This window comes from Pristiophorus japonicus, chromosome 13 (genome assembly GCF_044704955.1).
Source record: "Pristiophorus japonicus isolate sPriJap1 chromosome 13, sPriJap1.hap1, whole genome shotgun sequence".
NCBI classification, from domain to species: domain Eukaryota; kingdom Metazoa; phylum Chordata; class Chondrichthyes; family Pristiophoridae; genus Pristiophorus; species Pristiophorus japonicus.
Genome location: NC_091989.1, coordinates 32,005,011 through 32,023,725, shown reverse-complemented (window position 1 = coordinate 32,023,725; position 18,715 = coordinate 32,005,011). Strand labels below are relative to the sequence as shown.

General features: G+C 42.6%; 1 protein-coding gene across 1 annotated transcript in view; it reads right to left on the bottom strand.

Annotated features, from left to right (window-relative positions):
- The window catches only part of LOC139277976 (reelin-like), a 411,305-nt gene that overhangs the window by 181,806 nt on the left and 210,784 nt on the right, over positions 1–18,715 (bottom strand). The window contains exons 11-17 of the mRNA XM_070896619.1: positions 14,684–14,829; positions 11,507–11,658; positions 9,917–10,029; positions 6,441–6,649; positions 5,630–5,758; positions 3,837–3,946; positions 1,502–1,568 (exon numbers count right to left, since the gene is read on the bottom strand). Of these exons, the coding sequence (XP_070752720.1) occupies positions 1,502–1,568; positions 3,837–3,946; positions 5,630–5,758; positions 6,441–6,649; positions 9,917–10,029; positions 11,507–11,658; positions 14,684–14,829 (926 nt within the window). The remainder of the gene's footprint in view (positions 1–1,501; positions 1,569–3,836; positions 3,947–5,629; positions 5,759–6,440; positions 6,650–9,916; positions 10,030–11,506; positions 11,659–14,683; positions 14,830–18,715) is intronic.

Below are 18,715 nucleotides of genomic sequence, written 5' to 3'. Positions count from 1 at the left end.
TATGGTCTCTGTTTTGGCTCCTTGCTAATTATTTCACATTTCAAAAAAAAGATAATTCTTGGGATGTGGACGTCACTGGCCAGCCCTAGTGACCCTGAGAAGATGGTTCTTCTTGAACAGATAGTGGTTTGATACAACTAAGTGACTTGCTTGGCCACTTTAGAGGGCATACAAGAGTCAACCACGTTGATGTGAGACTGAAGTCACATATACCGGGTAAAGATGGCAGGTTTCCTTCCCGAAAGAACATTAGTGAACCACTTGGGTTTTTATGACAATCAGACAGTTTCAGGATCACTTTTACTGACAACATTTTATTTCTGGTACAGTTTCCAAATTGATCTAAATCCTTTTCAATCCGATTGCAATATTTGCTCTGCCTCTAACTTTAGTATCTGGAACTTGGAGATCTTGCTTTTGATACCTTATGCCAGTCATAATATATGTATCTCTATATACACAAGTAAGGAGCAATCCCTAGGGCACGCCACTTATAACCACTTGTCAGCTTGAAGTCTTTTTTATTTATAGCTGAACTCTGTTTCTTGTTTAGAGCCATACTTCCTATCCCATGAGTGCTGATCTCAGTCAGTAAATTCTGATGCTGACCCTTAATAAATGCTTTGTGAAAATAAGCATCTATTGGAGTTTCCTCATCTAACCTGACCATTATAACTTTAGAAAAACTTCAACACAAACTCATCTTCCTGAATTGGTTTAAATTAATTTTGACATCAGGAGCTATCAGGAGATTTCAGTGACTGAAATTAGGCAATCATTTCTGCAGTTTGTGCTAAATGTGTTAGAAGTCAATTTGATCAATTTAAATGGTTACTGTGACAATGTTATCAAGACCTCCAGAGCTCACTAGTATTTTGCTGGGCAGCAGGGACGAGCAAGAGATATTAAGAAGCAAAATTTTCAAACTGCATTTACTGCCATACAAAGTTAAGATCACAACATGCTCTTTATAAACAACGTGGATAGCACACAGAGAAAATCTTTCCCTAATGTCTCCACAGAAAATATCTCAGACAAGTGTTTCATCAAACACTGTGTGTGCTTTCAATTATAATGACGTCTTGCACCTTGATTTATTTGTGCGAGCAGATTACGTGGCAAATATATTATCACATTCCTATCACATACTCATTAGCAAAAATATAGCTCAGTCAGTTGTTTCAACGGTTGCTTTATCATTTAACCTCACTGAACTGTGGGTCGTGAAATTATTCAAGATAATTAGTATTAATCTGCATCATACAATTATCTACAGGAAGTTTACTTAAAGCCTACTGTGCTGGGTTGGTAGACAGGTCCCAGTTAAATAAACAATTGTGTTTTCTTGTACGTGTCATGTGGGTGAGAGATTGGGGAAACTGAAGCAAGACTAATTACCAAAGGAATTAGGTCAGTAAGAATGTTTTAATTTGTTGGTGATGTCGCAAAGTCAAGTTTATATTCAGATGAAATACTAACAAATAATGAGGATTCAGCTTACTTGCATCCGTTAGTGGTACATCGACCTCGGCCAGAGCACAATTTGTAGCACGCAGGGCCAATGTAGACTGCAGGAGGAATAAAACATACCAATGATCAGACTGTTGGAATGTCAGCGAGGACTAAAGTTATTTACAAGATTGACAAAGTGAATGAACTTACTGGCATTGGGAAAACATGTTACATTGAGGAAAAAGTTGCTATGAATAAATGGACCATAGGAACAAAGGCCCCAATTTTCCCCAATTAAAAATTATGGCATCCACTCACCTGTACGCTCGTTTCTTTGAACACCGTCAGCACCGAAAAAAAAAAATCGCAAGTTTTCGGTAAAGGAAACCTGTCTGTTTCGCCAGCGCTACCCCAGTCCATCTCGGGGGGCGGTGCTAACAGTGTGTGCCTAAAATCCACTGCACATGGGCTGACAGAAAAAAGACCAACTCATTGCGCATGCAAGAACAAAAACATGCATGGAGGACCTTCAGCCAGGGATAGCAGCGGGTCTAGTCGACTGCATAGAAAATTTGGAAAAGTCTGCCCTTGGTGTTTTTGGAAAGACTCCTGTTGATGTGCTGATTTTGGCTGCCGTTTGAAATAAGGCGGCTTCCCTGCACTCTTGTACATCTTTGGAAATTTTTAGCTACTTGGAACTTCGATGGAAGAGGCGAGTGGTGAAGATTTCTGTTTAATTTGCCGGCCAACAATTCTCTCAACAAAGGAGGAGCATTAAATGTAAGTTTTTTTTTTAGCTGATTTATTTTTAAGCTGCATTAAGTTTATAGAAAATAGTCAGGGAGGCCCTTCAGCCGGGGATAGGAACGGGCCAGCACCGATTTCTTTAACTGTAGGTAAGGCTTTTTCAAACAGTGTTGCATGTGTCTGTGCGCGGTTGCAAAAAAAAACATTATTGGGGAAAATGGGCTTACGGCCACAAAGGGCAGGTAAACTGCTTATTAGCATACACCAGCGCCAGAATATATGGCGCCAAACATTCTGCCGCTGGTAGTCGGCACCAGCACCCCAACTATGGGGAAACTTTTAACCAACCTTCAACAGCAGAAAAATCACTGGGCAAAATAGGGGCCTTAGAAACAGGAGTAGGTCTTTCAGCCCCTCAAGCCTGTTCCACCGCCATTCAATGAGATCATGGCTGATTTGCGACCTAACTCCATATACCTGCTTTTGGCCCATATCCCTTAATACCTTCGGTTATCAAAAAGCTATCAATCTCAGATTTAAAATTAACAATTGATCCAGCATCAACTGCCGTTTACGGAAGAGTTTTCCAAACTTCTACCACCCTTTGTGTTTAGAAGTATTTCCTAATTTCACTCCAAATGGGATATTTTGTCCTCATGTTGACTGTTTTGGTAAAATTATCAACAGGAGGAATTTATCAATGGAAGGGTGAACAATGAACAATTGGTGCCAATCATATCTGCCAATATTACTTTTTCCTTTGTCAATGAATTTTTCACTCCAATTTTTTAACCTTTTGTTTCCTCCAGTTACCCTGCTGGAGGGGGCAACTAACCTGTGAAACTGGTTCACAGGCAGCATTGGCTCTCTACTGCTTCACACTGGAGGGCCACCTTTTGAGCCTGGACAGTGATTGTTGGTGGGATAATAAGACCATGTACAGGGCAGGAAATCGAGCCCACTGTTGTCTGAATCCAAAGTCTATGTACATGCAGGCTCTGCTGGGTCATGGCCATGAATGAGAACCATGGCCAGTTCTTTCCCAACCCAGGCAAACTGAGGCCAATTCTTGCACAATTACTCTCACATACTCTTACCATGACTGAGTTTGCCTAGGGATCAAAATGGGGGACCCTCCTGGTTTGTACGGCTGAGACTCACACAAGGGGAGCCATTTACCCCGTGAGCCAAAGGGAGATACCATTTTCATTATTTTTTTTAATCATAATTTTAATAAAACATGGTACCAGTTTAAAATAAACAACTCGTTATAAAATAGAAACAGAAAATGCTGGAAATACTCAGCAGGTCAGGCAGCATCTGTGGAGAGAGAAACTGAGTTAACGTTTCAGGTCAATGGCCTTTCGTCAGAACTGGATAAAGTTCAAAAACTCATTGTGAAAGTTTGCTGTGACAAACAGCAGCATAGCAGTAGGACTTCAGAGTGGGCTGGTGACCCGCCATTAGCTACTATTCGTAATGATGGAGTTTTCCAGGTAACCCAATAAAATAGACAAGGAAGTTCAAGTAAACCAAATGAAACATGCAAGGAAATAAGTGGCTGAACACAACATGCTCACTTGCAGTCGTGCTGATTTTTTGTGCCGTTTTGATTTTGAAAACGCAACATTACTAACCATTGTCAATTGCCCACATATTTCCTGCCACTGGGCCAATCTGGCTCCAGCGAAACCTGGTACCAGTGGTGAGTGCTGCATACGGTAGAGGAATAGTTATACGACTCCACCTGAACACAGGACAACATATAGGTTATCAAATGATAGCTTCAACACTGACAAGTTTATCACTTCAGCCATTTTAGACATTGCCACTTGCGGAAATGTGGCAGGGCGGGCCTCCCCCCAATCGACTGACCAGCCACTGCCCAACTAAGCACCCGGGGTCAACTTCATTTAAGTTTTTTCAACAGAGTCCTGGCACTATTCTGCCTACGATTGGGTATCTTGCTTCTGGTTGCGGGGAGGGGGGGGGGGGGGGCGGAGGGAAAGAGAGAGGGAGGACAATATCTGATACAGCAGGCATTATACACCCATAGCTGCTTAGAAGGTTAAACTTATCTGGAAGTCTTAATCAATGGTCCCATCAGCAATTCGATTGACTGCTTTGACCATTTAAGGAAGGCGATGCTTTAGGCTTCCTCGAGTAATACTGGACGCCTGACTGACATCCAATGTTGCTACGGCGATAACGACTGAAACTACGGCGATAATGACTGAAATCACGGCGAATGACATCACCCATCATTATCGCCGCCCTCGAATGTGCATGCCCTGTGACGCTTTGGGTGTCTGACGGAGGTGATGATGGACGCAAAAATGTGCAGGGATCCGTTGCTGGAGTCCCTGCTTAATTCTCCGCCCCCACCCACCCCAGTACCGCTGCTAAACCAGCGCAAAGACAGGAAAATCCAAACCATCAAAACCTAGTTAACTGCAGAAAGCCTTTCTTTACTACATAGTGAAATAAGGTCATGAATAACATGACAAATAGAAACTTTATATTTCAGTCAGTCACATGATTGATTTATTTTGCACCAGTTTGCATCACTTGTTTTATAATTACTCTCCTTTCTTGTTCGGTCATCTCTCTTTTGGATTCCCAGTTTCCAACAACCACCCCTCCTCACCCCACCTCAGCCCTTGCCCCACCCCACCCCACTGCACCCCTCTCCCCACCCCACTGCACCCCTCTCCCCACACCCCGGCACCCCTCTCCCCACCCCACCCCTCTACCCACCCCACCGCACCCCTCTACCCACCCCACCGCACCCCTCTCCCCACCCCACTCCCCACCCTACTGCACCCCTCTCCCCACTACACCCCTCTACCCACCCCACTGCACCCCTCTCCCCACCCCACCGCACCCCTCTACCCACCCCACCGCACCCCTCTACCCACCGCACCCCTCTCCCCACCCCACTCCCCACCCCATTGCACCCCTCTCCCCACCCTACTGCACCCCTCTCCCCACTACACCCCTCTACCCACCCCACCCCTCTCCCCACCACACTGCACCCCTCTGCACAAGCGCACGGACAACCAATGTAGTCTCCTGCATGGGCCGAATCCACAATCCTTTTGTTTCCAGCACACTCACACAAAGTGCATTGTGGGAAACACCCCATTAGTTTTTACAGGCAGAAGACTGGGATTGTGCGGCCGCCCTGACCTCTGCTGGAACTGTGGGGTCATGGACTAGTCTCATGTGACCAAGCCGTACATTAACCTTCAAAAATATATATTTATGGATTACCTTAAAAAAATTATTGAAAAAATACAAAGAAAAAATACATTTTGATCTCGGTTTCATTCTCTTTGCCGAGCAGCATTTTTCAGTCTTTGGGTTATCCTACACTGGATTGCAATCATTTAAAGATACAAACAATATTGAATGTTAGTTAGATCCTTACCCACTATAGTTTTCGGAAGAATAGACGGAGCTGTGGGGGTGGTGCGGGCCTTTGCACAGATCAGGCAGACACTCCATGTGCAGCAGGGACCAGGATCGGCCATGGTTAGTTGAAAACTCCAAACTTATGCTGATATCACAGAAACATTTAAAAAAAAATCACAGTGATCACTTTCCTTCACAAAGAATGATCTGGTAGAGGTGAGTATGCCTGGGAGTTTTGAATACACGCTGTAAAATCTGTGGGGTCTATTAAGGCCTAACTGAGAGCTAACGCGAGTACTACGGAGACCTTCTGAAAAGCCCCAAAGCTGAAGGAGGGAAAGGCAATTGTACCTGAAGAGATGAGTTATTTTTCTGAAGAGACAGAATTGCCAAAGACTTCTTTTTCATCTAACCCAATGGGTCTTGAGGGACTTCAGAGGAAGCAGCTGTGGGTTGCTCTGCCTTACAAAGGCTTCATGGGGCAAGGACCCTTACATAGGCAGGCAGCCTCCCCGACCATGCAAATGGCTCTGTCCCTGTAAACAGGGTCCCTGGCTTTGGGCTAGGGTGGATGGAGGTTCTTGATAATAAAAAAGTTTGTTATTTCAGCTGTGTACAATTTCTTAATGGAAAATAGCTCAAGAATGATTGCGAAATCTCAATCAGGTGATCAAAGAATTAACCATGCATCTTTCTGGGCTGTGGAGCTCGCAAATGGCAGTACATTTACCAACAGAGCCATTGGGGGAGCTATGTACCATTTAGGAAATTGTTATACAAATTGTCCAAGGCAAGAAAATTTCACCAGGTGATTGATAGTCCGCTACCTGTTGCCTGGTTGATGAGATCCACAGCCCATATTGATGGAGAACTCTGTTAAGTGAGAAGGTGATGGTGGCATCACAGGTAGAATGTGGAAGAAGTCCACAGCCCACACGTTCTTGTTCAGTCCTTGGTGACTCTTCTGTTTCAAGCAGAACCTCGTGGCTGATGTCTGCAGTTCTGGAGTGATAGCAACAGAAACCAGGGTTGGTTTCTGCAAACAATAACAAATAGGTTAAACTGAAGGCTCATTTTTACTCCTTTAATTTAATGCCATAAGTGTGCAGTGAGCATTGGTTGCCATGGTTCTAAATACGCTGAAATCAGCCAAGAATTGTCACGTCTCGGATATTCAGATATAACGTGATCTTAACAGTCTTGATGATAATGAGGATCCTGGCCCATCGCTGCTGAAACAAAGAAAATGCCACACTTTACCCCCCTCCTGAGCTCAGAGACTCTTGGAAACAAGCAGCAGGAGAAATGGGGCAAAGTGGAGAAATATAAATGATAAATTGTACCCTTTGACTGAATAATAGGCAAGATGATGGGAAATTGTTTTTAACTGATTCTCTGAAAGGCTCTCCCCAGTCTTCAATGTGTGGCTTTATGTGAATGGAATTTAACGCTGCTGCCTCTATATCATATTAGGGGAGGACTAACCCTTTACAACATGATGTCACTGTCATTGTCCACCTGGGTAGTGCAGCAGTTGCCTTTGTGACTGATTTACAGCAATCATAATTAAGGGTCACAGTTAAACAAACATTAACTACATTTTTGTGGTTTACTTCCTTCATTCATAAGAACATAAGAAATAGGAGCAGGAGTAGGCCATACAACCCCTCGAGCCTGCTCCGCAATTTATTCAGATCATGGCTGATCTGATCATGAACTCAGCTCCATTTCCCTGCCCGCTCCCCATAACCCTTTATTCCCTTCTCGCTTAAAAATCTGTCTATCTCTGCCTTAAATATAGTCAATGACCCAGCCTCCACAGCTCTCTGGGGCAGAGAATTCCATATATTTACAACCCCGAGAGAAGAAATTCCTCCTCATCTCAGTTTTAAATGGGCGGCCCCTTATTCTGAGACTATGTCCCCTAGTTTTAGTTTCCCTATGAGTGGAAATATCCTCTCTGCATCAACCTTGTCAAGCCCCCTCATTATCTTATATGTTTCAGTAAGATCACCTCTCATTCTTCTGCACTCCAATGTGTATAGGCTCAACCTACTCAACCTATCTTCATAAGTCAACCTCCTCATCTCTGGAATCAACCTAGTGAACCTTCTCTGAACAGCCTCCAATGCAAGTGTATCCTTCCTTAAATACGGAGACCAAAACTGTACGCAGTACTCCAGGTGTGGCCTCACCAATACCCTGTACAGTTGTGGCAGGACTTCTCTGCTTTTATACTTTATCCCCCTTGCAATAAAGGCCAATATTTCATTTGCCTTCCTGATTACTTGCTGTACCTGCATATTCACTTTTTGTGTTTCATGCACAAGGACCCCCAGGTCCCTCTGTACTGCAGCACTTTGCAATTTTTCTCCATTTAAATTATAATTTGCTTTTCTATTTTTTCTGCCAAAGTGTATAACCGTATATTTTCCCACATTATACTCCATCGGCCAACTTTTTATCCACTCACTTAGTAGATTGTGTCCTCCTCACAATTTACTTTCCCACCAATCTTTGTATCATCAGCAAACTTGACTCCATTACACTCGGTCCTTTCATCCAAGTCATTAATATAGATTGTAAATAGTTGCGGCCCCAGCACCGATCTCTGCGACACCCCATTAGTTACAAACTGGAAAATGACCCATTTATCCCAACTCTCCGTTTTCTGTTAGCTGGCCAATGCGCTATCCATGCTAATATATTATCCCCAACCCCATGAACTTTTATCTTGTGCAGTTACCTTTTATGTGGCACCTTATTGAATGCCTTCTGGAAATCCAAATGCACCACATCCACTGGTTCCCCCTTATCCACCCTGCTTGTTACATCCTCAAAAAACTCCAGCAAATTTGTCAAACATGATTTCCCTTTCATAAAACTATGCTGAATTCTGCTTTTCCAAAATGTCCTGCTAGTTAGACCTAGTTCATTCAAATACTGTTAAATTATAATAAAAGATATGTGCACATATTCATTTAATTGTTATTACAGGTTGAACCTCTCTTATCCACACCCTCGGGATCTGGCCTGTGCTGGATAAGGGATTTTTCCGGACTAGGGGAGGTCATGTTAAATTGGATGGTACAGGTAGTGAGCAAGGGGATATCGGGGCTGGCTGGCTTGGGGCTGGGAGTGTGGCAGAGAGGTCATGGGGGGGGAGTGGGGGGCGGTGGATTGCGGGGTCGGCAGCAAGGAAGGACTTCATTTTGTTCATGTTGGAGTTCTGCGCATGCGCCTCCCAGTGGTCGGGAATGGTGCCGGACGAGGGGTGGTGCCAGATAAGGGAGTCCCGGATAAGGGAGGTTCAATTTATACCACAAATTAACAAGGATTTACAAAGTATTTATTCTTATCAGATAACATGTTATCAAATGTTTGAATCTTATTTTTTTTTAAGAGCATGACATCATCTAATTCCACCCTCCCCCCCCCCCCCACTTTCTGATCTCCCTGGGCACACACCTCCTGCGGCAGAGAGGCCAGTTTTCTGCCTGCACCCAGAGATCTCCCAATATTGTTCTTGCGCATCTACCGACAACAACAACTTGTATTTATATCGCGCCACATAGTAGAATGCCCCAAGGCTATAAAACAACATTTGACACCGAGCCACATAAGGAGATATTAGGGCAGATAAACAAAAGCTTGGTGAAAGAGGTAGATTTTAAGGAGCCTCTTAAAGGAGGAGAGAGAGTTAGAGAGGCGGAATGGTTCAGGGAGGGAACTCCAGAGCTTAGGGCTGAAGGCACGGCCACCAATGATGGAGTGATTAAAATCGGGGATGCTCAAGAGGCCAGAATTAGAGGAGCGCAGATAGCTCGGAGGGTTGTAGGGCTGGAGGAGGTTAGAGAGATAGGGAGGGGCGAGGCCATGGAGGGATTTGAAAACAAGGAGGAAAATTTTAAAGTTGAGGCAGGAGATAGGGATAGCGGACAACTCTGTCTTCGATTTTCCACCTTCCTTGGGAGACTGACGGGCCTCTAACTGCCACACTACTGTGAGGATGTGGTAGTGAGGGGACCCTTATAGCAGAAGCTGGAGATTGTACCTGTAACCCCCCCCCCCCCCCAACTATATCACCCTACTCTTCCTGTCCTTACTTTAATTGAATAAGTTGGGGGGAGGGGGCGGGGTGGAACTGTTAAAATGAGAGGTTTGAGTCAAGTTTTAATGTGATAGGATTTAATTACCCATGCATGCTCAAATGAACAGTGCACGTGCATCTCCAGAATAACAATTTTAACTCACTGAGTAGTTAATATTAGCCATTATAATTAGATGTAGCAATTCTACTTACCCTATAGGATGAAAAAGGCAGCACCTCCAAAACATGCTCTTTTCTACCCTGAGCCACGGCATAGAGCATGACATCGTTTTCATGTGAATCCCCTGGATTACATGAACCACCCCCTGTTTATACAGGAAATAATATTCTATCAGCAAACTATCTGATCACGCAACATCTGTGCTTACAAAACGCAATATAAACTAGCCAATATTTAATTACAATTTTCATTGGAATTTTTTAATGTGCCGTGGTTCATAGATACATTATTGCTCCATCAATTTGGCATGATAAGCCTATATAGTTTCAAAGAAATAGGCTAACATTAAGGTCTTAATGCAAGGCTGCTGGATGTCTGTCTCCACACTGAACAGGTTGGAACTGGAAGTTGATTCAAAGCCAAATTTTGCTGCACAGATGCAGTTCTAAAAGGGAAATAAAAGGACTTGGCCTGAAAAATCCGTGGCCATTCATGTATGCTCCTGATGGAAGGAGACATTTTCCGAAAAATAGGAAGAATAAAAAAAATTGATCATCATTTTGTTGTTGTTTCAGTATTAAATGTTTAGGACTTGCCTTAGATATTCTTTCTGGTGAAATAGTGCTATTCATTCTTAAAAGTGGGCTAACCATCTTACATTTAGGAGTGTGTGATAACTACTCAATATCCAATTATACAATAGTGTAATCCAGGGGCGTAACAAAATATATTTTTTATAGATTTAGGTTTACCATTTACATGTGATCTGAACTGGATATTCATGTTTTTTGCGTGCGCTTCTTCAATATTTTCAAAGGTGACCAAGAAAACACTTTTTAGACGAGGCCTGATGCGCACAGTTGGATATTAATGGCGCGGATTTTCCGGGACCAATGATAGCGCACATAATCATAAGTTCCCCGCAAGTTCCAGGTGTCCACATGCGATGCGCATGTGCGAAAACCCGGAACTTGTGATCCGCCAGGAATCTGCTTGACAGATCGTATCCATCCACAGGAAATGGACATTCGCTGGGCTATTTGCCCAAAACTCTTAAGCCTGGTAAAAACAGACATAAGGCCTTCTTTTACCAGCATAAGGGTTTAAATAAATATTAAAATACATTTTTGTAAATGATTCAAAAACCTTTAAAATTAGTTCAGGTCATTTTTTGGCCCCTTTAAAAATATTTACATTTATTTTTCAAATTAATTAAATTTTTGTTCTAAATGTTTAATTGTATTTTAATTAATTTTGAACATGTGATGATTTCTTTTTATTTAAGAGCTGTGAAAGTGTGTTTTTTAGGGGATTCCTATTATGCTTATGGGGATTCTGTACGTAAATGGACCCCGTGATCCCAGAGGTGCTTGTGAACCGCATGTGCCCCTGGGACACGTGGGCCTTTACGCAGTCGTCCACCTGAAGGCCCAGGAGCGCGAGGCTTTGAAGGTCTGGAGCAATCAGGTAGGTGCGTACTTTTCTTGTGGTTCAGAGGCGTTCGTCCGCGGCAAGCCTCCAACCGCAATTTCCACCCCATTTTATTTCACAGCAAGTGAACACGGAGAGCAAACAAATATATTCACTCTCTGCTATGTTTCCTGTCCTTTCCATTCACTCACCCATGCTAAAGTAAAATCTGAGGTTTCCATCATTAGTTGTGTCCAGAAATGGTGTGCAAACACGCCGGTCTCCATCTTTGAGGAATACAAGGGATGAGCCGGACTCTACGACACCACACTCCGTGCCAACGATAGCTCCTGATGTGACCCAGCTGTGGAGAGAAAGAATGTGATAAACGAACAGCACAGTCTGCTTCTGCTTCACACTTCAATTACAGTCACGATAACATTTGAATCCCACTTTGCTTTATAAACATTAGCAGCAAGCACACTATTGTTTTAACTGAAAATTGCAGAAGCTTAACTTGGGATAAAACTGTCCCTGTATCGTCTGATTGGCTTGACAAAAATAATTACCAGGAATGTTATTGTAAACACACTTTTATTAACCTCGGGACAAGATCTGAAATGTTAATCTGGGGTTTAAAGGATACAACTTGTGGAATGTGACTTTGTTAATAGTCACTTGAGTGAGCAAAGGAAATCTTTCGACAGAAAATGTTTACTACAAAGTGACATTGATGATTTTCAGAAAGAGATACCTGTGTTAACAAGAGATTTTAAATGCTCCATACCAGGGTAAAAAGGGATTGGGCTGATGATTCCTACTGTGAAACAAAGTACTAATTGGAAATCTGGTCAGTCCAGACTAAAAACAGGGACGTGTCTAGCTGCACAGATTGCCACAGGTCACTAGTTTAAAACAGCAAGATTCTCTTTTCACAGACCTATTTCATAGGCAGTTACTCGAAACGAGGATGACTTGCTTCCACGCCAAAAAAGGATGAGTTCACAGGTGTTTCAATGAAGGACCTAATATTCCAGGTCCTGAACTACATCGTGAAGGGTGGAAGATGCCTGTGCGTGGATTTTTTTAACGTGTGGTGGCCGTTGCACACCAGCCACCACACGGGCTTGACAGAGCTAGGTCTTGGTCCAGTGACAAGGATTAACCAAGATAACCAAGTGCGCACACATATCGCAGTGTAGGCTGGCCCGTGCTGCCTCTGGGCCCTCGCCTCTTCTGGCCCCGAACTCACGCCTCTCCTGGGCCCCGATCACGTCCCTCTACAATCTCTCGCCGCTCCTTCGCCCCGACCTTGTGGCTCCCGCTGTACCTGCCCACGCTCCAATCAAGGTACAGCGCGAGCTGGTGCAGGAGGGCGACGGCAGCTAAGAGGGACGTCATCAAGGTCCAGGTTTTTGATTGGAGACCTATTTAAAACCCTGGTGTCAGTGGAATCCTGAACTCGTAGTCCAGAGTCACAGCTCATATCGCAATCCCAGACTAAACTGTGATATTAACTATTGGCATTTGCAGCGAGGACGAGGTAGAGAAAGGTGGAGATAAAAAGAAAAACCTCAGGTCAGATACCCGAAACAAAAACACAAGATTCTAGAAATGCACCACGGGTTAGTTAGAGAAAGACAGACTCATGTTTCGGATGGGACCATTAATCAGATATAGACATAAAGAAACAAAGAACTTGCATTGATATAGTATCCTTCGGGTCCTTCCAGGGTAGCTGGTGAATAAAAATAATTCTAAATTCTGATAAAACAAACTGATTTCAGATTAATTAAAAAAATTAAAAATCCATTATCCATTTGTCAAAATTGTTGCATTGTTTTAAAATCTACAGGGATCCACTCAACCTTATGAGATGCTACTAGAATCAAATCGTATTTCTATACATCTAGTGATGATGAATGCAAGTAATTGTGAAGAAAATCTACAGCAGGATGCTCACTAACTCTTTGTTGAGGCAATAATCCTGCTCTCTCTCTCTCTTTATATCCCAGTTTCTATAACAACAACAACAACTTGCATTAACATAACACCTTTAATGTAGACAATATCCTGAGGCACTTTAAAGAGCAGAAGAAAGGAAGAGGGGAAGCAGTCAACAAGGAGAATTACAGACATTACATGTTGATGTTTATCCTCCACACACGTAGCATTCCGACTCCCATGTGGCCTCCCTGTTCCCATATCCCTTTACACACCTCTCCTTCAACCACCTCTCTACCCGAGTCCTGAATGCTGACATGGGTCTCTGCTGCAAGCACCAACTCCACCAGTGCATTCCACAGCCTCACAATCCTCAGGGTCCGACAAGCAAGAATCATCAGGAGAAGTGATCGAAGGTACAGTTGAAGAGATAGATTTTGAGGAGGTTTTTAAAAATTGGAAAGAGATGTAGCAAGGAACAAAGTTCCCGAGGTCAAGGCTGAGGCAGCTGAAGGCTGCCATTGGCTGAAGAGCAGAAGGAGAAGAGAATGCACAGTGGGCTACGGTCAGAAGGCCAGAACATGTAAAGCTGGGACACAGAGCTCAAAGATTTTGCAGGGTAGACAAGAATATGGACAGAATTGCAAATGAGGATGATCAACATATGGTGATTGTGGATGAAATACCAGAGTTATGGCTCAGCAGGTCAGCTGAGCTACACAGGTACATGACCCTGCATCACTGGTCTGACCTCTCTGAGCATGGGGCATTTGTACATATTTTTGGTTCTTTGTGGTGGAAGGAAGCAGTAAGTAACAATAATGGAAATATCCCCTCAAATCACTAATCGTAATAAAACCATAAGTGCACTTTTTAATCATGTAGTTATAATTTTGCTGCAAATAGCAAAGAAAACAATATTTTCCCTTTGTCACAAACAAACATTTCAGTGTTATTCCGATTAAATTAGCTGATATCTTAAATATTATGAAGACACAAAGGGTTAACTGAAAATGGAACTCTCCAAGGGGGGTGTTGCATGCATATCCTGGTGTTGTCAATTGAACGAGGATAGGCAGTGAGGATAGGTTCAGGGAACTGAATTCCCTGCGCTGTCAAGTGCTTTTTCTATAAGCAAGTGTACAGAAAACCTTTTACAGAACCTCTGTAGCAGTGAACTATGAGAAGATGAATTACCTTTCTAGTGCAATGAAGTAAACAGCTATGTTTGTTTACCTTTAAAGTTACAATTGCAATAAAAAGAGTTAAAATATTATTTCCAGTGCATCCTTTACATCTCACTACAAATACTTAATTCTTTCTCTCAGCAAATGTATTTGACTAGCAGCTGCAGTTTAAATATGTATGTGTGGGGCTAATGCAAGCCTCCTTTGAATCACACTTATCCCCAAGATAACAGAATACTGGAGATAACAAGCACTTACCCTGCAGGCTGACTTTCAAACTCTTCCACCCACTGTGTTACAATGCCTTCAGTCCAAAGATCAACATCCCTGGTTGTTACAAAGTTAAAATCAGTGCCCTCGGTCCCATGGAAATACATGGAGTTACCATCAGATTGACAGCTATGCTGTGGAGAGAGAGAGCGCGAGAGAGAGAGAGCATTACAAGGGCTCAGGACACTATTAAAGCTTTTTTAAAACCACAACAAACTCTGGCTTCAACAAAGAGAATTTTGAAGAGAAGTTTTCAATTATTTATTCTTTATCGCCTTAAGCAAGAAGTCCAATTATGATGGCAGAGTCACAGTTAAACACAGCAGCTCAGTCCCTCAGTCTAAGTATCATAGTGGTAAATGCAATGGCCCTGAATTTGTAACACTTACCAGGGCTGCGCAAGTTCTGGGTTTAGGCACACGAAGCGCATGCGACTAAACCCGGAACTTAAAAGGCCTCCGTGGGCCAAGAGTTGGGGTATTTGCCCAACTCCTGCTCAGTGAATGCCCTTGAATTGCTTACGACGGATGAAAGCAGGCACAAGGCCAATATTTATTTTCATCAGTGTTTCGTAGGCTGATTATTTAAATCAGTAATAAGAATGAAAATGCTTGGTTTCTATAATCACAGTTGTTTTAACAACACTTTTTATGTTTGATTTTGTAATCTCAAGTTTCTCCTCATAACTATAGTTTCTAAGTTATGGTATGACCCTCACCAATCTATGGCTTTAATGGATTTTTTTACAGTGGTATACCTTCGAGACTGACCAACGTAGTCCAAGCATAATCATTGGTTTATACAAAATTATCATTGACTATTTGGTCTTGTACTTTAAGCCTCTATTTATAAAACCAAAAATCCTATTGGCCTTTATTATGGCTTTATCTAGCTGTTTTGTACTTTCAAAGAATTATATATTGGAATTCCTAGGTCAATGTTCACCCACACCCTTCAGTATATTTCCATCGAGTGTATATTTAATTTTCCTTCCAAAATATATCATACTGCTCCACATTAAATTACCTCTGCCACTTTTTTGCCCATTCCGCTAACCTGACTACGCCCTCCCGAAGCCTTTTACAATTCTTCTCATTGTTTGCCAAATCCCTTAATTTAGTATCTTCAACAAATTTTGATTTTGTGCTCCCAAGACCCAAGTCCAAATTATCTATCTGTATTGAAAATGAGATTGGTCCTAGCACTGATCCCTGGGATCGCCAGTTTCAACTCTTCTCCAGGCCGCCCAACATCCAATAACTCTAACCTTTTGTTTTCTGCCCATGAACCAACTTTCCATCCATGCTGCTACATTTCCTCTTATATCATATATCTGAATTTTTATATCAAGCCTCTTTCAAAGCCATCTGAAAATCAATATACACTACGTTATTAGCATTCCCTTTATCTACTTAATCAATCACATCTTCAAAAAAAATTGTCAAACATGAATGGTTTCCAATAAATCCATGTTGATTTCTAAATGTTCATTAATTTCATCTCAAATTAAGGCCTCTAAAAGTTTGGCCACAGATGACGATTGACTAACTGGTCTGTCATCATCATAGGCAGTCCCTCGGAACTGAAGAATACTTGCTTCCACTCTTAGCATGAATTCTTAGGTGGCTGGTCCAATACGAGAACCATAGTCTCTGTCACAGGTGGGACAGATAGTCGTTGAGGGAAGGGATGGGTGGGACTGGTTTGCCGCACACTCTTTCCGCTGCCTGCGCTTGATTTCTGCAACGAGACTCGAGGTGCTCAGCACCCTCCACTTCGGGCGGTCTTTGGCCAGGGACTCCCAGGTGTCAGTGGGGATGTTGCACTTTATCAAGGAGGCTTTGAGGATATCCTTGTAACATTTCCTCTGCCCATCTTTGGTTCGTTTGACGTGAAGGAGTTCCAAGTAGAGCGCTTGCTTTGGGAGTCTCGTGTCTGCCATGCAAACTATATGGCCTGCCCAGCGGAGCTGATCGAGTGTGGTCAGTGCTTCAATGCTGGGATGTTGGCCTGGTTGAGGACGCTAATATTGGTGCGTCTGTCCTCCAAGGGGATTTGTAGGATCTTGCGGAGACATCGTTGGTGGTATTTCTCCAGCAACTTGAGGTGTCTGCTGTACCTGGTCCATGTCTCTGAGCTATACAGGAGGTCAGGTATTACTACAGCTCTGTAGACCAAGAGCTTGGTGACAGTTTGGAGGGTCTGGTCTTCAAACACTTTTCTCGGGCGGCCGAAGGTTGCACTGGTGCACTAGAGCAGAGATGCTACATTGACTACCCTTCAGTCCCCCAGCACAATGTGCATATCAAGGAGAACTGAAAAATTACGGTCAGAGCCTCTGATAGATGCTCTTTGACTTCTTTTAACTGCATAAGATGCATGCCATCACAATCCAATGACATTTCAATTCCTGGGATGAGGGACTTCAATTACAAGGATAGACTGGAGAAGCTGGGGTTGTTCTCCTTGGAACAGAGAAGATTGAGATGAGATTTGATAGAGGTATTCAAAATCATGAGGGGTCTGGACAGAGTAGATAGAGAGAAACTGTTCCTGTTGGCAGAAGAGTCGAGAACCAGAGGACACAGATTTAAGGAGATTGGCAAAAGAACCAAAGGCGATGTAAGAAACAGCTTTTTTATGCAGCGAGTGGTTAAGATCTGGAATGCACTGCCGGAAAGGGTGGTGGAGGCTGACACAATTTTACCTTTCAAAAGGAAGTTGTATAAGTATCTGAAGGGAAAAAAAATTGCAGGGGAGTGGGACTAGCTGAGAGTCGGCACGGGTTCGACAGGCCGAATGGCCGCCTTCCGTGCTGTAACCATTCTATGACATCCATCTTGTGTTCCACTATTTTTTCAGAACCAATTCTTTTTTCTGCAGTTATTTTTAAGCAATATTTCCATATCCTCCTCTTGTACACTTACATTCCAGCATCATTTGTAAAAATTGAAGCATATTTAATATCACTGCCATACAGTCATGTGCCACAACTAGATTTCCCCTTCAGCCCCGAGTAGTTCTACCCTCTCTTAAACTATAAAAAAAAAACCCTATGATATGATTATAAAAGCCCACAGCAATAACAAAAGAACTAGATGCCAGTAATGCCATGTGTGAAACAGCAAAAAATATCAGGAAGGAAGGTTTTGATAAAATATCCTAGCTTTAGGAACAGGGAAAGTGAAGTCGAAGGTGCATGAAAGAGGAGAAGGGAGACTTGTCTGAGGGAAAAGCGTTCGAGGTTTTGGAAGATGGAACAGATCAATTATAAATTCTGTGTTTTTCCAGTATTGTAATTTTTTTTCATTTCCTCATTATTCTGGGCATTTTATTTTTAGTGGCAAATAGTGCAGTAGGTGGGAACCAATAACAGCACTCAAAGGACTTTGAAAAATGTTTTCAGTGATACGATTGGGTCCTTTTTTTGTGAAAAGCAATTTTTTGACAGATGATGATGTGCACTAGGTGTACTTGTGAGTATTGAAATGTTTTTTGATTGTTTGCTTTATAGTAAATGAGAAATTTCAGCCGTTAGTTTGCTTCGTGTCGGATACACACCTATGCTCTTCAGAAACATTGCCTTATGGACAATGAGAAACTTTAAATGATCGAGATGGAATAAAATCCAATACATTTTTCTTTTGAAACTTGTTTATCCTACATTTACTTTTAGTTTTATTAAACAAGCAGGAAGCCATTTCAATCAAACGAGTAGAAAAATGAAATTGACGTGCAGAAAGAGAAAACATTCTTGAGTGGACTGTGGAAATTATCACCACTTAATATTTGTTCCTCCAGTCGCCAATGTGAGTGGAAAGGTGCAAGTATAAGAGAGAGTCCCTGTTTTGTATTTGCACTAGCTTTGTAGGCTCACATTAGTGACCAGAAGAAAATTTAACCAGACTTGTTATGGGGTAAGTACATTTTCTAACGGAGGTATTCCACACTGTTCTTGTGTAAAGATTATGAGATAATCCTACATTTTTCCATACAGATCATAGATGCATGATTGTAAAC